The sequence below is a fragment of the Mytilus trossulus genome, chromosome 13 (assembly GCF_036588685.1).
Source record: "Mytilus trossulus isolate FHL-02 chromosome 13, PNRI_Mtr1.1.1.hap1, whole genome shotgun sequence".
NCBI classification, from domain to species: Eukaryota; Metazoa; Mollusca; class Bivalvia; order Mytilida; family Mytilidae; genus Mytilus; species Mytilus trossulus.
Genome location: NC_086385.1, coordinates 3,306,482 through 3,333,614, shown reverse-complemented (window position 1 = coordinate 3,333,614; position 27,133 = coordinate 3,306,482). Strand labels below are relative to the sequence as shown.

Here is a 27,133-nt window from a genome sequence, read left to right as displayed (position 1 = left end):
GCTAGCTTTACATTATTTTCGAACTACATTTGCACACAATACAAATTTTTAATAAAACCTTGTATTTTTCGTTTTATTTAATATTCTATTGCTAAAACAAGTTAAAAATTTATGATCCTGTGTAAATTCGAAACTGTGAATTGATCATCTCCGCCATAATTTTCCCGAACACATTTTCTGTATTGTGCAATATTTTCAAAGATTCACCAGTAAATAAGAGAATCTTTTCCTCTAAACATGCCTCCTAAACAAAAAGAAGGACCCAGTAAGAAAAATGAGGCGAAGAAAAAAGAAAGAACAATAGAGGTTAATACTATGTTGTCGTGTAACGGTCTGAGTAGTAACAACTTACTGATGTTAGAAACGTGTAACGGTCTCTGACAGTAGTACTTAACAACTTAATAAAGACTACTGATGTTAGAAACTGGACAATCGACACACTTTTGCGACAAATGTATTTTTAGTGAATGAGTTGATGATTAACTGCTAGATGGTTAGAATCTGAAAACAGAGCCAATGGATTTAAAAAAAAAATCTCCTAAACATGCTAAATGTACCAATAATTTATGTACAATACACCTTATTGCTATTCCAGGCTGACCGGGCCGCATGACCTTTTTACCTCATACATCAATCACTTTTCCTTTGTGGTGTCAGATATTTTGTTTTATGACATACAAATTTTATGGGAACCTGTCATAGGTGCTCAAGGACAGGATCCTGTTATGAGCCCCTTGTAGTCCCTTTCCCCTTATTATCATAAATCCTAGTTTTTTCAATATGTATCACTTATATGTACCGGGTGCACTTGAGTCAATTTCAACATAGTATTCATTGAATAATAATAGTAAATACATTGCTACTATTTTGTTGAGTGTATTTTCTGTGGTATATTATTTTATTATTTTTATACGGTCTCACTAATTAGCGACAACAAGAATTTTAGCGACAAGAAGCGACAACAAGAATTAATTTAGCGACAACAAGCGACAAGAAACTATTTAGCGACAAGAAAACATATCTTTTTTAATTAAAATTAATTATTGCATTAAATATTAAAAAAAATATGTAAAAGATATAATTTTAGCGACAAGAAAGTTGAAATTGATAGAAAAAAAATGAAACTTTATTTACATATATTTATTTTATCATCTATTATGTATAACAGCCAGTGTCACGTTTAATTATTGTATTATGAGATTACTTTTCCTTGTGTTTTAGAACATATTATTTATCTTATAATTTGTTTTTTTAAAACTCTTTTCTTGCAATATATATTAAGCTCGCAAAATGATTTATTTGTGCACCATTGTCCTGAAAATTTTGACATAAATTGTGAAATACAAAGAACTGAAATCAAACAAGAGGGGAAAAAAATGAAATGTGAATGTTTTCATCTTTTTATTTGTTTATTGCCTCATTAAACAATATTTATCATGTTTACGCATAGACAGTTTTCCAACATCTGAACTCACATTGTGCACAAGGCACTTGAGTGGAAATGTTACAAGGCATTTAAGAATAAAAGTTCCATTGCAAAAATTCTTGACTCATGCAGAGACATATATACATGTCTCTGACTCATGAGAGAATGTTAAATGCAATCCCAGAGTCCACCACTTCAACAGATGGTGGGCTGACAATTTTTTTTATATATCTCCATTCGTTTATTCATACTTTGATGAAAACAGATACATCCATTATCTTATACATATTCTTCATATTTAGAAATAAAAAAAAAGAAACTCAATCTCTTTCTTCTTCACAAATGTTTAATTTCTTCATCTACCAGTATACTGATATAAACTTCACAATCTCTTTCTTCCTCACAAATGTTTCATTTCTTCGTCTATCTATATAATAAAACATTTTAATTAGACATATCTGTTCGTAATTTAAAAAAAACAACATAACATACAAATTTCTTTATATCTAATAAAAAAAAAATATTTTGTTGTCGCTAAATAGTCTTCTTGTCGCTTGTTGTCGCTAAAATATTTCTTGTTGTCGCTTGTTGACGCTTGTTGTCGCTTCTTGACGCTTGTTGTCGCTAATTAGTGAGACCCTTTTTATACGACCGCAAATTTTGAAAAAAATTTCGTCGTATATTGCTATCACGTTGGCGTCGTCGTCATCGTCGTCGTCGTCCGAATACTTTTAGTTTTCGCACTCTAACTTTAGTAAAAGTGAATAGAAATCTATGAAATTTTAACACAAGGTTTATGACCATAAAAGGAAGGCTGGTATTGATTTTGGGAGTTTTGGTCCCAACATTTCAGGAATTAGGGGCCAAAAAGGGCCCAAATAAGCATTTTCTTGGTTTACGCACTACAACTTTAGTTTAAGTCAATAGAAATCTATGAAATTTTGACACAAGGTTTATGACCACAAAAGAAAGGTTGGGATTGATTTTGGGAGTTTTGGTTTCAACAGTTTAGGAATTAGGGGCCAAAAAAGGGCCCAAATAAGCATTATTCTTGGTTTTCGCACAATAACTTTAGTTAAAGTAAATAGAAATCAATGAAATTTAAACACAATGTTTATGACCACCAAAGGAAGGTTGGTATTGATTTTGGGAGTTTCGGTCCCAACAGTTTAGGAATTAGGGGCCAAAAAGGGACCCAAATAAGCATTTTTCTTGGTTTTCGCACCATAGCGTTTGTATAAGTAAATAGAAATCTATGAAATTTAAACACAAGGTTTATGACTATAAAAGGAAGGTTGGTATTGATTTTGGGAGTTTTGGTCCCAACAGTTAAGGAAAAAGGGGCCCAAAGGGTCCAAAATTAAACTTTGTTTGATTTCATCAAAATTGAATAATTGGGGTTCTTTAATATGCCGAATCTAACTGTGTATGTAGATTCTTAATTTTTGGTCCCGTTTTCAAATTGGTCTACATTAAGGTCCAAAGGGTCCAAAATTAAACTTAGTTTGATTTTAACAAAAATTGAAACCTTGGGGTTCTTTGATATGCTGAATCTAAAAATGTACTTAGATTTTTGATTATTGGCCCAGTTTTCAAGTTGGCCCAAATCGAGGTCCAAAATTAAACATTGTTTGATTTCATCAAAAATTGAATAATTGGGGTTCTTTGATATGCCAAATCTAACTGTGTATGTAGATTCTTAATTTTTGGTCCAGTTTTAAAATTGGTCTAAATTAAAGTGCAAAGGGTCCAAAATTAAACTAAGTTTGATTTTTACAAAAAAATAAATTCTTGGGCCTCTTTGATCTGCTGAATCTAAACATGTACTTAGATTTTTGATTATGGGCCCAGTTTTCAAGTTTGTCAAAATCAGGATCTTAAATTATTATATTAAGTATTGTGCAATAGCAAGTCTTTTCAATTGCACAGTATTGTGCAATGGCAAGAAATATCTAATTTCACAATATTGTGAAATAGCTAAAAAAAAATTAATTAAGAGTTATCTTTCTTTGTCCAGTATAGTAAGCAAGAAATATCTGCAAGAATTTTTTTTAATTGGAGTTATCTTTCTTTGTCCAGAATCAACTTAAATCTTTGTTATATACAATATACAATGTATATTCACTTTTTACTACCAACTGATAAATTTAAATAATCTTTACCATTCAGTGATAACAAGCAGTTTTTTTACATCTTAATATTTTATGATGTATTTAAATGAGTAGTAATTGTTGCAAACTCCATTAGAATATTTTAATTGAAATTAGTTTTGGAATAAGGGAAAGGGGGATGTGATTAAAAAATTGGGTTCAATTTTTCTCATTTGAAATTTCAATAAAAAGAAAATTTCTTCAAACATTTTTTTGAGAGGATTAATATTCAACAGCATAGTGAATTGCTCTAAGAGAAAACAAAAATTTTAAGTTCATTTGAATACATTCATTCTGTGTCAGAAACCTATGCTGTGTCAACTATTTAATCACAATCCAAATTTAGAGCGGAATCCAGCTTGAACGTTGTGTCCATACTTGCCCCAACCGTTCAGGGTTCAACCTCTGCGGTCGTATAAAGCTACGCCCTGCAGAGCATCTGGTTATAACACTTGTTATATATCTTTTATTGTGTGTGTATTGCATATGTTATTGTTTATAATAATATTGTCTGTATCATATGCCCTCCTGGGGCCCTAATTTGGTAAATAAAAATATTCTATTCTATTCTATTCTGTACCATATATAAACCAGACCTGCCAACTTTTGTAAATCTCCATGGGGGATTTAGCGCGCGACAAGAATTTTAAGGGTTACAATTTTAGCGACTTTTCTGTGAGCATTGTTTTTTACTCCTAAAACAGTCTAAGTTCTCTTCTTTTTTCTTTTGGTATACTAATGATGAGCTGGTAGGCCTTGATTTCTTTTATTTGCATGATTCTTGTACTGTTAAATTATAAAATTGACAAAATAACTGAGAAAATGGCATTAAAATAAAGGATTCAGAGTAGAGATCCCCCCTTTTTTCCCCCTCCATAGACCTTCTCATCTATGAACCTTGACTCAAAACACCTAAAACCACATGTCCTAAAGTAAGAAGGATAAAGACAGATTTTGATTTAGTCAGGCTTACTGGTCTTATAAAAAAATAGAAAATGGATAAAATTTGAGTTATCTTTCTTTGTATTCAGAGGTGCTCTTACCGGCGCAGGCTTATACAGTAACATAGTAGAAGTGTATACAAAATGGGGTTGATTTTAAATCAACAGACACACGATGTGTCTGGTTTCAAAAATAAAACAGATTTCAAGATAAACGATGTTTTCTTGAGAGTTCATTACAATTCTTATCTTTCAATTACTTATGATTTTGCTGTGGAACTACGGCAAATGTTGCAAATAGTGCTTACAAGTATGATAAATTGATTAAAATTGAAAGGCTGTTTGACCAAATTTGTGTATACAAATTAATTTTGAGGACCTTTACGACCCATTAGGTAATCTGATTACATACAACCACTAATTATGACACCTGTTGTGACTGTTGATTAGCGTAGGGTCATTAACTTGTCATAATATGTCCCCAGGTAACATGATTGATTTTTTTTGAATTTATCAGGAAAACTTCAAAATTGGTAAACAATATTTTTCGGGTATATTTTTTGAAAATCGGGATTTTGACTAATTTTATGATCCCGATATCGGAATTCGGGGTTGAAGGGTATAAATCGGGATGATACCGCGAAAATCGGGATAGTTGGCAGGTCTGATAAACCAATATACCATACATGTACATGCCATATTTGGACTCTAAATAAATGCATGTTTACTAACAACATGAAACATGACCATAGAGCGAAGCCAAAGGTTACCATCATCGATTAAAAAAATTGGGTCAACAGTCAGGATATCAAAAAAAAATTAATAAAATTTCACTTATCGGGAAAATCAATGAGACTTTGCTATTCCCTGATGATTTTCCTTATTGAATATGGATATATATCCTGATGAAATATAATAAATATAAGTGATGTTTTTTTTTTTACTCCATTCAAGTTCGATCAATACAACGACATCTGTGTGGTCTTCAGTTCAAGAAGGATAACTCTTTATGTAACTGCAGGAAATCATTAGGTTCCATGGTATATTCAGTGAGTGAAAGAAAGAACATACGAGAATTTCGAATGTATACATTTTTCGAAAATCTCTTACTTTTTTACCCCAAAACTCACTCATCTAACAAGGCTTGGACCAGTTTTTTGAAGGCTAGTGCCAGTCCTGATGACTGATGTGTAAATGGCTGTTGCCGTGCCTTTTTATTAATAATAGTTGTACCGCAACTAATTCCAGTACATGTATGTTTACATTGGTCATCAGATGTATTGGCTGCTAATTTCCAGTACTGGTTTCCTAATATAAACAAACTGAAACCAAAGTGCTGATCTGCATGTGGCCTGCTTAATTTGTTCATGTAGCTATCCCAGGCAATCAATCAGTGATTGAACCCTTCAATGGAGATAATATATACTGATAAAAGTGATTCAGATGATGAAATAGATAGTGAAGATCACTTAAGTTAAAATAAGAACAGTCAGAAGAACACAACTGGTCCTTTACTTTATTGTTAATTTGTCTGTGGCTGTGAAAAATAAAACTAATGATAAAATTATTTTCTATTAAATATATGTTCTATATATATAATAATCTTGTTTTGTGGGTCCCATGAGCGACGGGTCAAAAAATGTTTTTGCAAACTCTGCTGTCAAATTCAAATCAAAATGTTGAAAATAATGATATTTCATTGTACAATGAATTCAATAAAAATCTTCATTACTTTTACTCCTGCCAGATACATGAATTATACATGTCTCTGACCAAATACCTATATAATAATTCAAAATTGGCTGTCTAAATACCAAGTTACAGTATTGATATAAATAACACAAATTTTATTCTTGAGAATATAAATGATAGGACTTATACCATGTATACATAAAAAACATCTTCTAATTCAGTTTTTTTTAAAATAAAAATGATTTTGTAATATTGTTTTCCAGGATAAAACCTTTGGATTGAAAAACAAGAAAGGATCAAAGCAACAGAAATTTATTCAGCATGTGGAGAAACAAGTAAAATGTGGGAACGTAAAAACAAGCAAGGTATGTTTCACTTCATGTAGATAATAGATTATTTTCATTTCTACCTGTGCATGTGGGAGTGTTCACAGACAGGCATAAAGTTTTCTGTGTGGAGGTTTCTTAATCATGTTAATCATGGGCATACAGACTGTCAGGGGTACTACTTCAGTCTTGTACAAGTATACTTTATCATGTTAATCATGGGCATACAGACAGTCAGGGGTGCTACTTCAGTCTTGTACAAGTATACTTTATTTACTTGAAGAAGAAAAATAATACACTTATATAAGTTAATTATAATGTTTGAATAATCCACCCTTAATTTTCTCAACAAATCATGTATATTAAATTGTTTTTACAATTCCACAAAAGTTCTGAAGTTTTGAGATGTAAAAACTTTTAATGATATTCCCAGGTTAGCTCATTATTTTTATACAACGGCAAAATTTGAAAAAAAATTCTTCGTATATTGCTATCCCGTTGGCGTCGTCGTCGTCCGAATACTTTTAGTTTTCGCACTCTAACTTAAGTAAAAGTGAATAGAAATCTATGAAATTTTCACACAAGGTTTATGACCACAAAAGGAAGGTTGGGATTGATTTTGGGAGTTTTGGTCCCAACATTTTAGGAATTAGGGGCCAACAAGGGCCCAAATAAGCATTTTCTTGGTTTTCGCACTATAACTTTAGTTTAAGTTAATAGAAATCTATGAAATGTTGACACAAGGTTTATGACCACAAAAGAAAGGTTGGGATTGATTTTGGGAGTTTTGGTTCCAACAGTTTAGGAATTAGGGGCCAAAAAAGGGCCCAAATAAGCATTATTCTTGGTTTTTGCACAATAACTTTAGTTTAAGTTAATAGAAATCAATCAAATTTTAACGCAATGTTTATGACCACGAAAGGAAGGTTGGTATTGATTTTGGGAGTTAAGGTCCCAACAGTTTAGGAATTAGGGGCCAAAAAGGGACCCAAATAAGCATTTTTCTTGGTTTTCGCACCATAACTTTAGTATTTATAAATAGAAATCTATGAAATTTAAAAATAAGGTTTATGACCATAAAAGGAAGGTTGGTATTGATTTTGGGAGTTTTGGTTTCAACAGTTTAGGGAAAAAGGGCCCAAAGGGTCCAAAATTAAACTTTGTTTGATTTCATCAAAAATTTTTGGTCCCATTTTCAAATTGGTTTACATTAAGGTCCGAAGGGTCCAAAATTAAACTTAGTTTGATTTTAACAAAAATTGAAACCTTGGGGTTCTTTGATATGCTGAATCTAATAAATAAGTATAATAATATTACTTCTTCAAGTAAATAAAGACTAACAGACCCATGACTTTCTGTCTGGGCAAGGTAAAGCTGAAACCCATATGGCCACATGAACATGATGGAAGTCCTGGTTTTACTATCAAATTCTTAAGTTTACATTACTCAATTTTATGGTGCTAATCTCGTAATTTTATATATTGGATCAAATGTTTCCTCCAATAGAATCATGCTATTGTTGATATCTGATTAAATGTTTCAACCAACATGACCAATTGAATCATGTTATTATAGAAATTTGATCAGATTTTTCAGCCATTAACATTCAATGTGATTTCATGAATATTGATGCTTTTTATTGTAGCTTACTGAATTGACTCAAGCAGGCAAGAAAAAGGAAGACAAGAAAAAAGAGCAAGATGAGTTAAATATGTTGTTTAGACCAGTACAGACAGTAGGCAAAGGTAAACACCCAATCAAAGTTAAGCTCATTCTGTACATTGATGTAATCATCCAATCAAAGTTAAGCTTATTCTGTACTTTGATGTAATCATCCAATCAAAATGTAATTTATACTGTACATTGAGGTGAACATTGTCATCCAATCAAAATGAGGTTTACTCTGAACATTGAGGTAAACATCCAATCAAAACTAATGGACACTTTGCACAGGATATGTGAGAGTTGTGTCCCTTCACCTATACATCAAAATATGCATCAAAAAAGATAAAATGGTCAAATAAAGAACACAGTTGAAGATTATTGAAGACAAAACGTCAGAAAAGTTTGCAAAATACAGCTTAGAAATCTATTATTTGGAAAGTTTCTGTTCACTATCTAGATTTGCTTTAACCAGTTCTTATGATACACAATGCTTATTGCCACAAAATTCAAATCACCTAAAAATTTGGGAAGCGCCACTTTTGCAGTTCTTGAGTTATGTCCCATTACAATGCAAGTGGGACCACCATTTCCCTTTATGTTTATGCCCCGCCTGAGATTAATCATTATGCTGTTTTTTTCAGGTGCTGACCCCAAATCTGTTTTGTGTGCCTTTTTTAAACAGGGCCAGTGTGCTAAAGGTTCCAAGTGTAAATTCTCCCATGACCTTGGTGTAGAAAGAAAAGCAGAAAAGAGAAATATTTATGAAGATAAAAGTGAAGATAAAGGTAAAAATAATTGGCCGTTTCAGAATCTTAAGAATCATGGGTAGTTTCATAGTTCGTACCCCAAAATGAAAATAACTTTCCGTCATTGCCATTGGTTGAATTTTCATTGTTAAGAATGTTTTTAAACCAATCACAACCCTTTGGTGTACGCTTATGAAAATATCACCCCGAATGCATTAGATTCTGAAACGAGGAATTATTACATTGGTTGTAATGAATTACATTGATTTCCCAGTTAAATAAAAATCTATATTTTCACATGTGAAATAAACGTAGTTACTTCACTCTCTGACATCAAACAACAATAGGTGTTGTCAAGACTTCGAAAACAATGGATCAAAACTAATTGGGAATGCCTAGAAAAAACATAGTTCCTTACATGTTTTGCATTAATTTCTTTAAAAAAAAAGCCGTTTGCCAAAGTAATAAAAAGAATAATTTATTAAAAGATTCAAATATCGAAAAATATTCAACTCGTGACCAAACAACACTGATAATTAACTCATTAGCTATGTGGATTTGTGAATTAATGTGTTGTTCTGTCACTTGTTGAATATTTTTTCTATATTTGAATTCTTCAATAAGTTATTCTATAAATATCACTCTGGTCTGTTCTCAGCTTTTCATAAAATCGCATATCACTACATTAAGGAAGTTCGCTACTAGGTTTCAAAATAACATGATTTTCATACTACTAGTATATATTGATAGAGGAATGACAAAGGAACCAAAAGAGCCAAAAATAAAATATGGGTAAATTTGCCTGTTTTCAAGGTATTAGCCATTGAAAATTTGGCAGGAAAATGTTCTTTCTTGAATTTTCAAAGCTTTATCATTGACAAGTTTAAGTTCTCAAAAAAGTATTAAAAATAACAGATTTTATATCAAGACTTTTACAGATGGATGATGATAATACATGTAAAGATTTATAGAAAGAAAAATGGGGGTCAATGGGCAAATTCTTTTAAAGCAAATAGATAAAAACCAGAGGATTCTGAAAATCTGACAAAAAATTCAAAACATGACAATCGAACTTCCTGAATGCAAATCAATTTTTTTCCTGAAATTTACAATGATTGATGTATGCTCTATATAGAAACAAGTACTGGAATAGACTTGGTTAAAATTGAAAATTTCTGAGAGCAATTCAAGCATTGTCAAGTATTGTAGACAATAGGATGAGTAGGTATGGTTTTTGACAGTCGAGCAAACTAAAGTAAAAGATAGAAAAGCAACTTTATCACCCCAGCCACCTGCTAGCATGCACAATTAATTATTACACTATAGTGGAGGTAGGGATTTATTCTTTGTTATATTTTTTAAGAAACCGTTGAAGATTGGGACGAAACCAAATTACAAGAAGTTGTTGAGAAGAAGCATGGGGCTGCAAATAAACAGAAAATGGAAACTGCTATTGTAAGTTACAAATAAACAGAAAATGGAAACTGCTATCGTATGTTACAAATAAACAAAAAATGGAAACGGCTATTGTAAGTTACAAATAAACAGAAAATGAAAATGGAAAAGGCTATTGTAAGTTACAAATAAAATGAAAATGGAAACGGCTATTGTAAGTTACAAATAAACAGAAAATGGAGACGGCTATTGTAAGTTACAAATAAACAGAAAATGGAGACGGCTATTGTAAGTTACAAATAAACAGAAAATGGAAATGGAAAAGGCTATTGTAAGTTACAAATAAAATGAAAATGGAAACGGCTATTGTAAGTTACAAATAAACAGAAAATGGAAACAGCTATTGTAAGTTACAAATAAACAGAAAATGGAAACGGCTATTGTAAGTTACAAATAAACAGAAAATGGAGACGGCTATTGTAAGTTACAAATAAACAGAAAATGGAGACGGCTAATGTAAGTTACAAATAAACGGAAAATGGAAACGGCTATTGTAAGTTACAAATAAACAGAAAATGGAAACTGCTATTGTAAGTTACAAATAAACAGAAAATGGAGACGGCTATTGTAAGTTACAAATAAACAGAAAATGGAGACGGCTATTGTAATTTACAAATAAACAGAAAATGGAGACGGCTATTGTAAGTTACAAATAAACAGAAAATGGAGACATCTATTGTAAGTTACAAATAATCAGAAAATGGAGACGGCTATTGTAAGTTACAAATAAACAGAAAATGGAGACGTCTATTGTAAGTTACAAATAAACAGAAAATGGAAACTGCTATTGTAAGTTACAAATAAATAGAAAATGGAAACAGCCATTGTAAGTTACAAATAAACAGAAAATGAAAATGGAAAAGGCTATTGTAAGTTACAAATAAAATGAAAATGGAAACGGCTATTGTAAGTTACAAATAAACAGAAAATGGAGACGGCTATTGTAAGTTACAAATAAACAGAAAATGAAAATGGAAAAGGCTATTGTAAGTTACAAATAAAATGAAAATGGAAACGGCTATTGTAAGTTACAAATAAACAGAAAATGGAAACGGCTATTGTAAGTTACAAATAAACAGAAAATGGAAACGGCTATTGTAAGTTACAAATAAACAGAAAATGGAGACGACTATTGTAAGTTACAAATAAACAGAAAATGGAGACGGCTAATGTAAGTTACAAATAAACGGAAAATGGAAACGGCTATTGTAAGTTACAAATAAACAGAAAATGGAAACTGCTATTGTAAGTTACAAATAAACAGAAAATGGAGACGGCTATTGTAAGTTACAAATAAACAGAAAATGGAGACGGCTATTGTAATTTACAAATAAACAGAAAATGGAGACGGCTATTGTAAGTTACAAATAAACAGAAAATGGAGACATCTATTGTAAGTTACAAATAAACAGAAAATGGAGACGGCTATTGTAAGTTACAAATAAACAGAAAATGGAAACGTCTATTGTAAGTTACAAATAAACAGAAAATGGAAACGGCTATTGTAAGTTATAAATAAACACAAAATGGAAACTGCTATTGTAAGTTAAGTCTTTATCAAGTAAATATGGTGTATATTATATAAAAAGGAGATATACATTTTTACATCAATAAGACAGCAACCCAACAAGATAATAAAGTATAACAATAAAACTGAACTCCAAGGTAAATTCACAAAAGGAGAAGTGTAAAACAATTGTAAAAAATCAAACAATGTTATTAATCACAATATAGTTTCTGTTGAGACACTTACCATATATACTATACATGTTATACTGAGAGACACTTACCATATATACTATACATGCTATACTGACACTTACCATATATACTATACATGCTATACTGAGAGACACTTACCATATATACTATACATGCTATACTGAGAGACACTTACCATATATACTATACATGCTATACTGAGAGACACTTACCATATATACTATACATGCTATACTGACACTTACCATATATACTATACATACTATACTGAGAGACACTTACCATATATACTATACATGCTATACTGAGAGACACTTACCATATATACTATACATGCTATACTGAGAGACACTTACCATATATACTATACATGCTATACTGAGAGACACTTACCATATATACTATACATGCTATACTGAGAGACACTTACCATATATACTATACATGCTATACTGAGAGACACTTACCATATATACTATACATGCTATACTGAGAGACACTTACCATATATACTATACATGCTATACTGAGAGACACTTACCATATATACTATACATGCTATACTGAAAAGAGAATACACATATTTACAGTATAGATTTCAACAGAGGACATGTGTGTCTGTCAAATGTATTTGATGAGGGCAGCAGGACCTTTTTCGGGACGTCAGGATCAGGTGTTTTTAAGCTCGCAATTTCTGGATTGACCCTTTTGGGATCCAGGATTTCTTTTTTCTAATTTGGGGATGTCTTGATTTTTTTTTTTAATTCATGACCTCTGGATTTCATATTTTTAATACTGGGATTTCAGGATCCCCTCCTTTGATGATACTGGGATTACATGTAATAAAAAAACGTTGTCCATTACAGCATGTACAGATTAGTGTTGATAACTGAAAAAATGTAATCAGTTTATTAGCTCACCTGGCCCAAAGGACCAAGTGAGCTTTTCTCATCACTTGGCGTCCGTCGTCGTTGTCGTTAACTTTTACAAAAATCTTCTCCTGAAACTACTGAGCCACAATTAACCACAATCATCATTGAGGTATCTAGTTTTAAAATTGTGTCTGGTGACCCGGCCAACCAACCAAGCTGGCCGCCATGGCTAAAAATAGAACATGTAAAATGTAGATTTTGGCTTTTAACTCTGAAACCAAAGCATTTAGAGCAAATCTGAAAGAGGCTAATTTGTTTATCAAGTCAATATCTATCTGCCATGAAATTTTCAGATGAATTGGACAACTGGTTGTTGGGTTGCTGCCCCCTTATTGGTAATTTTTAAAGAAATGTTCTGTTTTTGGTTATTATCTTGAATACTATTATAGATATAGACTAACTGTAAACAGCAATAATGTAATAAGATCTAATAATAAGTCAACATGGCCACAATGGTCAGTTGACCCCTTAAGGAGTTTTTGCCCTTCATAGTCAATTTTTAACAATCTTCATTAATTTGGTAAATTTTTGTTAATTTTTTTCAAAATATTTTCCTCTGTATCTAAATGGGCCAAGTCAATATAGATAGAGAAAATTGTAAGTAGCAAGAATGTTCAGTAAAAGTAAGATTTACAAACACATCACCATCACCAAAACACAATTTTGTCATGAATCCATCTGTGTCCTTTGTTTAATATGCACATAGACCAAGGTGAGCGACACAAGCCTCTAGTTAGTATTACAGATTACAGTTCCCCCACCTGTACATTTACATGTAGATATTTGTTTATTTATAGATATGTAAATTTTTCCTGGAAGCTGTAGAAAATGGTAAATATGGATGGTTCTGGACGTGTCCAACTGGTGCAGACAAATGTCATTATCGTCATTGTCTACCTCCAGGTACTTAATTACTGATCTACATATAATGTATTAATTACTTATCTACATATAATGTATTAATTACTTATCTACATATAATATATTAATTACTGATCTACATATAATGTATTGATTATTTATCACCCATACTTAATAGTTGGCTACCAAAGACAACCACTGTATTACAGGATCCTGATTTGGGACTGGCACAAAGTATGTGGTGTGTTAAATATGTTTATGATGGGACAGTGACGTAACAGCACAACATAATTAAATATGTTTATGATGGGACAGTGACGTAACAGCACAACATAATAACAAACTGTAAAAATCAATCGCTATTGGCTTATCTCTAAAGATCCTTATAAGGCACAAAAACAAATAGCAATAAAAAAGAAAGACAAAATGCACCAAAAACAAGAATACCTGCAGTTACTTAAAGCTAGTTCTAATATAATAATAACTTAAATATATTTCATGTATTCCCAGACTAAATTATCAATCAGTACACATCCATTGGATTTAGTGTAAAGACTAAAGTCTGAGAAAGACAAGACCTTGTGAAATGCCAAAATATAAGTAAACAGTATGCACAATATAAGTTAGTGCCTGATTAAGTATTTCTTCAAGGAAAATTCAGTCCACTGAACATAGATAATGAAAGTGCGAGTGGGGCATCCATACACTATGGTACACAATCTTCGTTTTTTTAAAAACTTTTTTCCAAAAAAATTTGCAGGATTTGTTTTGAAGAAAGACAAGAAGAAGGACACAGAAGATGATCATATTACCATTGAGGAATTAATAGAGAAAGAGGTTTGTCTGATTGTTCTTTTAACTTTGGACTATTCCATTAAAACAATTGTAGGGTAGAACTGGAAGTTTTTTTTTATGCGTGTTATTGGTAGTTTATTGATACTTGTCCATTTGTTGTATACTAATATGATCAGAATTTGTTTGTAAATTGATTTTTGAAGACCTTCCTGCCCACCCAAATACATTTTAGCCTTTATTGAATTGCCCATTTAGACAATATAGACCCCAAACTTTACATGGTCTATAGAAGAGGGGCAAAAGATACCAGAGGGACAGTCAAACTCATAGATCCAAAATAAACTGACAATGCTATGGCTAACAAAGAAAAATAAAACAATTAAACATAGAAAACTAAAGACTAAGCAACATGAACCCATATGGATTGAGGAAAACCTACATCTTTGTGGATACAGTTGAACATCGTTTAGTGGAAGTCAAAGGGACTAGACTTATGTGAGGTTAGACTGGTTGTTGACTGGTGTTGAAATTAATTTGAAGTGTATGAAAAAGGGTATGATATTTGAGAAACTAGATATTTTAACAATTGTGCCTTTTTTAATGTGATAATTTATGATTATGTATTCTTTTATTTCAAATATATATCTTTTTTGTTTTGTTTTACAGAGAGCAGCCTTGGGTGCTAATGTTACCAGGGTTACATATGAAACATTCATAAAATGGAAGGAAAGAAAGGTATGATAAATAGATGACTTTCAAATTTGTGTGATCATGGTGATATTCCATACATTTTTTATGTCACAATTCTTATGTTAATATGCCATGGTAACAGATTGTTCAATGACCACATTAACATGGATTGACCTCAGGTCAACTAATGTAACTCTGTCATTAAAAACCACAAATGTTTTATAGATAAGAAGTTTATCTTGTTTCATTAAATAAAGGTGATTTGTTTTAAATATTTATACGACCGCAAACATTTTTTGGGTTGGTATAATGCTATGATGTTGTTGTCCTCCGAAGACACACTTGTTTTGGGACAATAATTCAAGTTTAAGTGATTGGAACTCTATGAAATTCACACCGAAACAGTAGGCTATCAGTTTATTAAATGTTCTACGTTTTCTTTGCTGAAAAATGTTTAAAAAAATAAATGTCATGCACACATGTAAAAATTTTTGTCATTTTTCTCAGTACCTACAAGTCCTAATTTCTGAATATATGACAACAATCTTCATCAATGTCATGTGACACGTTTTAAGTTTTGCCTACTTCCTGTTTGCCGAGTGAATCACCTGACCATGATTACTTAAATCAATGATTTTTTTTTTATTTTATAGAGAAATGAGAAGATTGAAATTGCAAGAGAGACTAAAGACAAAAAGAAATCTGACTTTAAAGCTGGAAAAATGTTGGGAGTAAGTATAATAGAATTATGGATATGAGTAGCCATTGTTCTCTCTATTAACATTTATTTAAGGTGGTACCAAACACCTTGACTTAATTGATTTGGCTCTTCTTTTTTTTTTTTTTTTTTTACAAAATATTTACTTTGGCCCTTTCACCATGTTGATTAGAATATAAGAAAATCAAACTTGTCGGAAAAATTACAATTGATATATAGCAGATTGACAAACACAAATATTACTCATTGAGAAGCTTAATTAATCTGCATCAGTAGAATGTGATTAAAATGGTCAGCTGATTTTACAGAGTTATCTCCCTGTAGTGTTATGTACCAATTTAAGGAGAACACAAGAGAATGTGTTTCAAGCTTATTTCAGTATTGAATGTTAGTGTGTGATAAAAAGTAAAGCTGATAGGTTTGTCTCCACTTTCAAAGTATGTTGCAGGGCTTTCCATTGAAGCCGGTAGCCGGCGGCCCAATCCGCCATTTACGGTGGCTTCAAGTGCCGGCTACTTCACTGACAAAAATATAAATTCAAAAAGAAAAAAAAAACTTTTTCAATGTTTACAGGCAACCGAGAGATGTATTGTCGCAAAGTCACGGTCACGATAAACACGGATGAAAAGTCAGTCTTTACCTTGGCCTAAATATAGTTCACATGAATTCAGGTCACTGATTGGTTGTCTATTTAAAGTCAGAATGCATCGTTTCTTTTCAAAGATAACAAGAGAGACGTTTCGGTGGTCATTGAAGGATAACAATAGAGACCTTCCGATGGTCATTAACTCGTTGTTTTTTTTTGGCTTTTAAAACATGAAGACAATCAGATAGGATGACAATCTTATGTTATGGAATAATATCAGTCAAAATAAAGAAAGTGTAGTAGATCGTATTGTTCAGAATCTGGAAAACAGTATCTTTTGAAGTTCATTTCTTTCTTTCTTTAATTTCATACATAAAAAATGGTCATTTGAAAGATGAAATTAGGTGCCAGGAGATTGCGAGAATGCAGGATTTTGCTCTATTTATGCCAGAGCTTCTGGGGGCCTTGAGCGGCCTTGGTGGGCGTCCAGCTTCGCCAAACGCATGTTACAGCCGCCTTTAATTTTAATTGAGCTTCTACTTCAATTTCAATGGAAAGCCCTGATTTTTACCCTGTCTGTATATAAGGACTTCCACACTTTTGATTTATAATTTTAGACAATGGGAGAGATATGTTTGAGTTTAACCCTGACTTTTAGGACTACAGCACTTTGATTTATAAAATTAGACAATGGGAGAGATATGTTTGAGTTTAACCCTGACTTTTAGGACTACAGCACTTTGATTTATAATTTTAGACAATGGGAGAGATATGTTTGAGTTTAACCCTGACTTTTAGGACTACAGCACTTTGATTTATAATTTCAGATTACTGGCAGAGATATGTTTGAGTTTAATCTTGACTTTTAGGACTGCAGCGCTTTGATTTATAATTTCAGATTACTGGCAGAGATATGTTTGAGTTTAACCCTGACTTTTAGGACTACAGCACTTTGATTTATAATTTTAGGCAATGGGAGAGATATGTTTGAGTTTAACCCTGACTTTTAGGACTACAGAACTTTGATTTATAATTTCAGATAATGGGCAGAGATATGTTTGAGTTTAACCCTGATTTTTAGGACTACAGCGCTTTGATTTATAATTTCAGATAACTGGCAGAGATATGTTTGAGTTTAACCCTGACTTTTAGGACTACTGCTCTTTGATTTATAATTTCAGATTACTAACAGAGATATGTTTGAGTTTATCCCCGAGTTTTAGGACTACAGGACTTTGATTTATAATTTCAGATAACGGGCAGAGATATGTTTGAGTTTAATCCTGACTTTTAGAACTACAGTGCTTTGATTTATAATTTCAGATTACTGGCTGAGATATGTTTGAGTTTAACCCTGACTTTTAGGACAACAGTGCTTTGATTTATAATTTCAGATTACTGGCAGAGATATGTTTGAGTTTAACCCTGACTTTTAGGACTTCAGCACTTTGATTTATAATTTCAGATTACTGGCCGAGATATGTTTGAGTTTAACCCTGACTTGATAGGAATGGATGACGATGAGGCTGACGAGGGAGAGATAGAACGGGAAAGAGATGAAGATGTAAGTCAAATGAATAAATTGTTTTTAAAATGTTGAAATGACAGCAAATGTTTCAAGATGACAAGGGAGAGAACTTATGTCAAAGATAATACAAGCATTGTCTCAGATTAAAAAAAAATGCTGCAAACCATTATGTTTTTTATTGGGATTTCAGGGGGGATAATAAGCCCTCTTTTTGAAGATGGAAATATGGTCAAGTTCAGAACTGTGTAGATGGTTGTAAGGAAGCCTGCTCACTGTGAACCAGGTCAAACTGAAGATAAGGTGTGTTTGCTTCTGCCTTTCTAGGCACATATTAAAAATGAAGACTTGTGATCTTTGAGTCTGACTTTTTTTTCATATGATGGCATGACATATGGCAGACTTTTACATAGAAACTAGCATGTTTAAAAATGAATTTTTATACGACCGCAAATTTTGAAAAAATTTTCGTCGTATATTGCTATCACGTTGGCGTCGTCGTCTGCGTCGTCGTTGTTGTCTGAATACTTTTAGTTTTCGCACTCTAACTTTAGTAAAAGTGAATAGAATTCTATGAAATTTTAACACAAGGTTTATGACCATAAAAGGAAGGCTGGTATTGATTTTGGGAGTTTTGGTCCCAATATTTTAGGAATTAGGGGCCAAAAAGGGCCCAAATAAGCATTTTCTTGGTTTTCGCATTATAACTTTAGTTTAAGTTAATAGAAATCTATGAAATTTTGACACAAGGTTTATGACCACAAAAGAAAGGTTGGGATTGATTTTGGGAGTTTTGGTTTCAACAGTTTAGGAATTAGGGGCCAAAAAAGGGCCCAAATAAGCATTATTCTTGGTTATCGCACAATAACTTTAGTTAAAGTAAATAGAAATCAATGAAATTTAAACACAAGGTTTATGACTATAAAAGGAAGGTTGGTATTGATTTTGGGAGTTTTGGTCCCAACAGTTAAGGAAAAAGGGGCCCAAAGGGTCCAAAATTAAACTTTGTTTGATTTCATCAAAATTGAATAAATGGGGTTCTTTAATATGCCGAATCTAACTGTGTATGTAGATTCTTAATTTTTGGTCCCGTTTTCAAATTGGTCTACATTAAGGTCCAAAGGGTCCAAAATTAAACTTAGCTTGATTTTAACAAAAATTGAAACCTTGGGGTTCTTTGATATGCTGAATCTAAAAATGTACTTAGATTTTTGATTATTGGCCCAGTTTTCAAGTTGGCCCAAATCGAGGTCCAAAATTAAACATTGTTTGATTTCATCAAAAATTGAATAATTGGGGTTCTTTGATATGCCAAATCTAACTGTGTATGTAGATTCTTAATTTTTGGTCCAGTTTTAAAATTGGTCTAAATTAAAGTGCAAAGGGTCCAAAATTAAACTAAGTTTGATTTTAACAAAAATCAAATTCTTGGGCCTCTTTGATATGCTGAATCTAAACATGTACTTAGATTTTTGATTATGGGCCCAGTTTTAAGTTCATTTGAATACATTCATTCTGTGTCAGAAACCTATGCTGTGTCAACTATTTAATCACAATTCAAATTTAGAGCGGAATCCAGCTTGAATGTTGTGTCCATACTTGCCCCAACTGTTCAGGGTTCAACCTCTGCGGTCGTATAAAGCTACGCCCTGCGGAGCATCTGGTTATATGTGCTCTTGTGTAATTTACATATCATTTTAGTCCTATTATGCATCTATGTGTATCTTTTTTTTCAGGATGATGATGAAATTGTCGTCCAAGAAATAAATTTGGATTCATTTAACAATTATGTGGGTAAAGGTGAAGGGACATTAGCTCCAGAGTCCAGGGTACCCATGACAAATGGTGTTGTACGAAATAATGGTAAGATAAATATAGGTCACTGTAAGGGACAGTAGCTCCAGAGTTCAGGGTACTGATGACAAATGGTGTCGTACGAAATAATGGTAAGATAAATATAGGTCACTGTAAGGGACAGTAGCTCCAGAGTTCAGGGTACTGATGACAAATGGTGTCGTACGAAATAATGGTAAGATAAATATAGGTCACTGTAAGGGACAGTAACTCCAGAGTTCAGGGTACCAATGACAAATGGTGTCGTACGAAATAATGGTAAGATAAATGTAGGTCACTGTAAGGGACAGTAGCTCCAGGGTCCAGGGTACCGATGACAAATGGTGTTGTACGAAATAATGGTAAGATAAATATAGGTCACTGTAAGGGACAGTAGCTCCAGAGTCCAGGGTACCCATGACAAATGGTGTTGTACGAAATAATGGTAAGATAAATATAGGTCACTGTAAGGGACAGTAGCTCCAGAGTCCAGGGTACCAATGACAAATGGTGTTGTACGAAATAATGGTAAGATAAATATAGGACACTGTAAGGGACAGTAGCTCCAGAGTTCAGGGTACCGATGACAAATGGTGTCGTACGAAATAATGGTAAGATAAATATAGGTCACTGTAAGGGACAGTAGCTCCAGAGTTCAGGGTACCGATGACAAATGGTGTCGTACGAAATAATGGTAAGATAAATATAGGTCACTGTAAGGGACAGTAGCTCCATAGTCCAGGGTACCGATGACAAATGGTGTCGTACGAAATAATGGTAAGATAAATATAGGTCACTGTAAGGGACAGTAGCTCCAGAGTCCAGGGTACCCATGACAAATGGTGTCGTACGAAATAATTGTAAGATAAATATAGGTCACTGTAACCTAAGCAGTGTTAACCTAGGATACATTAATATCCAAAAACAAAAAGTTACATTGTATCATGAGCTCTGCTTAAGAGACATTCATAGGGAGGTTAAAAGAATATGCCACACCACATAATGTTAACTTAAACTTTGTGTAAAGGAGTTTCAATGGGAGGTTACAAGAATGTCCCATCTCTTATGTTAACTTTTTCAAATGAGGAATTGCTCCGAAACTGAACTGAATTGTAGGGTGTTTCATAGGGAGAATTTCAAACACCATATAAGGTACACCTTGCCCTAGGATATTTCATATGGAGGTTAAAAGAAAAGAGCACTCCATCTTAGGTTAAAAGAAAAGAACACTCCATCTTAGGTTAATTTTGCCTAAGAATTGTTCCAAGAGAAGTTATCTACATCATCTCTGCTTTACTAAGTATAAAGGGAATTTTTGTGAGATTGAAAGAGAGAATCAGAATGTTAGGTACTGCACAGTCACAATTTATTTTCTACTAAGTTGATTTATTTTCTACTAAGTTGATAAAGTGATATTAATATAAGATAAGGAGATGTTATAGGCTTGCCAATTAGTCAACTGTCCAAAAGGTATGAAAATAAGAAGTGGTATGATTGCCAATGAGTCGACTCTCCACCATAGATCCCTAATGACTTAAAGGTTAACAACTATAGGTCACATTTTATCCTTCAACAATAAGCAAAACATACCATATACTGTAAAAGCAGAAATTTTCATGGAGGATTTAATTTCGTTTATTTCGTGGAAAGAATGTATCCACGAAATGAAAACCCCCACAAATATTTAACCTCCATATATACTTTCACTTCCATTACAGAGTTATCTCCCTGTAGTGTTATATACTTTCACTTCCATTAAATGGAAACCACAAAATTAAATCCCCATGAAAACTTATGTAGATACAAAACCACGAAATTTTAATCCCACGAAAATTAATGTTTCTACAATAGGCAGCTATAGGTGGCCTCCACATGACAAAATATGAAACAATTCAATGATAAAGCAAAGGACTTGATTTATGACAAAACCATATACAAAACAAGAATGTGTCCTCAGTACACGAATGCCCCACTAGCACTTTCATTTTCTATGTTCCGTGGACTGTGACATTGGGATAAAAACTCAAATTAGAAAGATCATATCATAGGGAACATGTGTACTTAGTTTGAAGTTGATGGGACTTCAATTTCATCAAAAACTACCTTGACCAAAAACTTTAACCTGAAGCGGGACAGACGGACGGACGAACGGACGCACAGACCAGAAAACATAATGCCCCTCTACTATCGTAGGTGGGGCATAAAAAAGCATAACAGACAGCAGTCTGATTTATTTGTACAAAGTAAAGAGAACAAATATATTATTATTTTTTTTTTGCTTTTTAGACGAAGAGTCCAAGTTAAGTGAAGCTGGTGCGTTACCTACAACAGACAATATGTCCGATACAGATGCAGCGAACATGAACGGTGATATTGAAATTGACGAGGACCTATTTGATGGGGAAGATCTTGATCAAATAGAAGAAGATTTAGAAACTTTAGATTTGGATGAATGACCCCACCATTCTGAAACAGACAAGAAAAGAAAAAAAACATATTACGTTTTGGATGAATGACCTTGTGATAGTGCTTTGACCCTTAAAATTTGACTTTTGACCTCAGTTGTTTAGGTTACTTTTGGATAATCATGATAATGCTGTCATTTGTTAATTGGTATGAATACAAATTGGAAACCTGAAATGTTTGGTTAATGTCATTGAGACAGCAACAGAACAGAAACAATAACCTAATAACATTTAGAGGGTAACATAGATGCCAACCATTACGATTTTTGCGTAGTTTTTCCGATTTTGCGATAAAAACTACGCTTTTACGGTCAAAGTCGAATAGTTACGGATTACCAATCATTTCCATTCAATTTTGTAAAACACGGATTTTTATTATTACTTTTCCGTCCTGGTCTGGTATTTAGAAAACGCCAATGTAATGCTTTCCGTTTCTCGGGAGTTATCTACCTATTGTTGAGTAACTAACTGACTTCCGAAGAGGCAAACTTGCATTTATGAAATAGCTTTCCCCCTTTCTCTACTTCTCCTTGACAAAACGAAAATGTACGAGTCAAGAACATCTGAACAGTAAATGAATGGAATACATACTACAGACAACATGTTAAACGACAAATTTCGTGCACATCACATTGCAACCACTTGTCAGTAATTTTTATTGGTAAATGCACGTTTATGAATGATTACTGAAAACTTTTCAAAAATACGGAATATTTGACAGTTTGTTACTGATTGTGTCAAAAGGGGGTTGGCATCTATGGGGTAACATTCAGTTTTCTGCATTATATCAGACTCAGTATATAAATATGCTTTAAATCCTGGAAAGTTGTAAAAAGTTATAACTAAATTAGGCCTTCAACACTAAGTTTCCCAGTTGATAAAAAAAACATTAAAAAACGATTGGACAGGACGGGCACATGTTGTTTGGCATGATGAAACATAACATGGGTTTTTAGTTCGACACTCCCTCTCTTTGCTCTCTATCACTAATATATTAAACATTAAAACAACAACAATAGAAATCAGTACAGAAAAGGCATTTCAACAATGATCTGTCAAATAGTCAAATTATATTCCTCACAGAAATGAAGGATCATACCCGAACCCAACCCCCTGTTATTTATCCCTTTAGGTATTTAGCTTTTCCTTATTAATTTGTATCCTCTGTCTTTAATAGGAGATATGGTGTGATTACCAATAAGACAACCATTAACTAGAGTTCATTTGACTATGACACAAATGATAAATTATATTCCAATGAATTTGTATGAAAAATCAGGAACTTTGATCTTTTTGCAAATAAAATCGTTTTATCAAATGTATTTATCGTCAAAAATAAATTGCAAACATTCCTATAGTACTTAAATTAGGATACACTTATGTTATATGCAAAGAACCTTGAATTAAAAACCAATCTATTCAATGAATTGTTGCTGAGAAACAGTAACATTTGCCAGGAAATGATCTGCTTCAAGTTATATTTGAGTCCAACTCAAGTCTGTAAAAGTCAAATACTGATTGCATTTTTGTGATAGAGTACATGTAATAATGGATTACTTTTTCAAATTATGACTTGGATGGAGAGTTGTCTCATTGGCATTTATACCACATCTGCTCATATCTATGTTATTTAAAACATTGTTTTTTTTTAAAACAAATCATGTTACTCTATCATTTCTATTATCATAAACAGTGAGATCTGTTGAAATGAAGCTTGCTCATCCTTTTTTTATTAAGATATGCAACAGTTACTGTGAATTCATTATTATTTGTTGGATACCAATTTTCATAGGTACAGGTGAAACATGAATTTAAATGTTCAATAAGTACAAGTTTCTATAAAGTTGTATCCAGACTTTTGCAGAACCACAAAATCACATATCCATGAAAATGCAAGCTGTCTGCAATCAACGTAAAATTGGTACCCACGAAAATAAATGAATCCACATTTGTCCAAGTTTTCTTACAAACATTTTAACTGGTTAAGACTGTTTTAATCATTTGTATGTCATCATGTTGATGCATTGGTTTATCTGATTTTGAAATGAAGAACCTTTGTCTGTGCTTTATTAACTGGTTTATCTGATTTGGTCATAGTTATGTTAACCAACCAATTAATTCTCTGCTACCAAATTTTGAACTAGCAAAATCAATTAATACGACAAATCCTAAAAAGAACTAAAAAGAGGTTTTTCAAACAGAACAATGTCAGACCCTTGTTATTGAATCTTGGATGCATGATCTATATTTTATCAGATTGCTTCTTTTTATGAAATTTTAATATTCTTTTTCTGTGCCAGCAGTTTAAAGGTTGTCCTATCAAAAGAATGTTGAAGGGTGGGAAGGGAAATTTCGGTTTTTGACTATGATGTTTAACGGTTAAAATTCCTTCTGATGTACCCAAAAATAAATCAAAGAAATTATGTTGGGTATGGTTAGACCTAAGTCCCTTTCGATCCTGTCATATCATAAAAATTGTATGATGATTTTGTTCAAAAATACATATATAATCATGATTATTGTTTACTGGTTTGTTAGTTAAATAAGATATATAATTGTTCCACAATGGTTTGGATCACAAAAGACTTGGTTATAAACTGATCTGATCTGACTGCATGCAAGTGTCCTAACAAAAGTTGATGTATGGCAATAGATATTTCAGAAAAAATATCTTGCATCATATTAATATAATTTAATTTTGGATGTAACATGTCTTTGATTGGCTGACCTTGTTTGGTATGAGCCCATAGACATAATTTAGTCATGTGACCGTGACGTCATCAACATTTTTTCATCGTTTTCTATGGTTAAAAATGGAATTTAGAATTAAATTTTAAGAAATGACTGTAATATTTTTTCTGTCTTCTCGAAATAACATAAAAAATGTGGCGCACACTGTTAAATAACACGTTATGCGCATTATTCAGTGTGCACCAAATTTTTTATGTTATTTTTTCATAGACAGAAAAAATATTACAGTTATTCCTTAAATAAACTTCAATGTATTTAAGATTAAGGTGTTCAGATTGGAAGAGTCAATTCAGATTTTAATTCATCATGTCCATTGAGCTTTTGATTTTGCCAATTTTTATAAAAGGACTTTCTGTTTTGAATTTCCAGGTTGGTATTTTTTGTTATTTTACTTTTTGTTTGGTTTTGGATGGCATGAAAATTTGTATGTTAACAGTATCAGATTCTAAACCTTGTAAAGGGCAAGCATTATTTTACCAAACATTATTCTGTATGATAAAATTATTGTGTATACATGACTATATTATGATTGAAATAAATTTATGGTTAATGATTTCAAATTGTAGTTATTTTCTAATTGACTATTGAAAGACAAAACCAACTACATTTTGTACTTGGTAATATATACATACAATGGAGAGTTGTCTCATTGGCACTCGCACCACATCTTCCTATATCTATATATCGGTTGACAATGAGATGCCTATCCACCAGAGGATTTAAATGAAAGGTCATTGTACAGCCTTCAACAATGAGCAAACCCACACATATAGTTAGCAATAAAAGGCTCATAGAAAACTAAATGTGAAATAGTTCTAAAGAGAAATTTAATCGTGGTAGACCATTAGGATAGGAACACAACAAATGTGGTAGGGCTAACATGTTATTGAGCATTTAATCCTCCAAATACCACAATTCTTCAGGTCAAAACCAGTTGAAACCATAATATGAAACCTGCTTGAATTCAGCACTAGAAGAAATGAAGAAAACAATCTTTAAATTTGCTTTACCGGAACTTTGAAAACAAATATGGCAGGCAAATTGATGAATATTAAAAAACACACATCAGTCCACATGAATACATGTCACCCTATACAGGTTTAATGTACATAATTTCAACTCGATTAAATAGACTTCTGTTAATTCAAAAATAATGGCGTGCATTTTTTATTGTGATTTTGTCATTTTAAATTAAAATGTTATTTTATATTTGCGATATGACAAAAAATCCTGTTTAATTCATATAAAAATATTTTTATATAAATGCCTTTCTCAATTTTAAGTTTAAATTATTGCAAAATTTATAACCCTGTCATATTTTTCTCAATACATTTGTAATAAAAACATTGCAATAATTTCTTAACTTACAGTATACAGTCTTAGTTATCAAAAACATAGCAGAAGAGCAGTAAACACCAATTTTCAAGAGATTGCTTAATTAAGAAATCACAATGTTATATTAGTTTGTAAACTTGAACAGAAAATAATGAGTGAGGACTTTTTCTTGAAAAAGGCTTGCCAATCTGTTATCTGTACACAACAATTTCCTGAAATTTCAGAGTATTTCTTTTAATTCTGTTTTAAGGAAGGTTATATTTTTCTTCAGATCTTCAGGAATCTCTGATATTTGTTAGTCCTGTTTCAAAGTTAAGTCAAGTGTGAATAAAATTTTCACTGAACTTGGTTTTATAGAGGCCCTGATTATGGGTGGGGATAGTTTGCTGGGTCAAGAGGCTCTGTGTATGTTGGGGAATTGGCTGTTTCAGAATCTAAAGCATCATGGGTAATTTCATTGTTCGTACCCCAAAGTGAAAATAATGTAACGTCATTGGTTGAATTTCCATTGTTTCAGAC

At 32.3% G+C, this 27,133-nt stretch overlaps 1 protein-coding gene across 1 annotated transcript; it reads left to right on the top strand.

The window, feature by feature from the left end:
- Positions 1–117: 117 nt before the first annotated feature.
- Positions 118–25,833, top strand: LOC134695151 (zinc finger CCCH domain-containing protein 15-like). Its single transcript, XM_063556351.1, has 12 exons — positions 118–306; positions 6,473–6,574; positions 8,181–8,280; positions 8,842–8,985; positions 10,310–10,401; positions 13,853–13,958; positions 14,677–14,753; positions 15,378–15,446; positions 16,055–16,132; positions 18,171–18,269; positions 19,967–20,093; positions 22,350–25,833. The coding sequence occupies exons 1-12, from the start codon at positions 238–240 to the stop codon at positions 22,517–22,519; spliced, it is 1,233 nt and encodes a 410-aa protein (XP_063412421.1). The 5' UTR covers positions 118–237; the 3' UTR covers positions 22,520–25,833.
- The last annotated feature ends 1,300 nt before the right edge of the window (positions 25,834–27,133 follow it).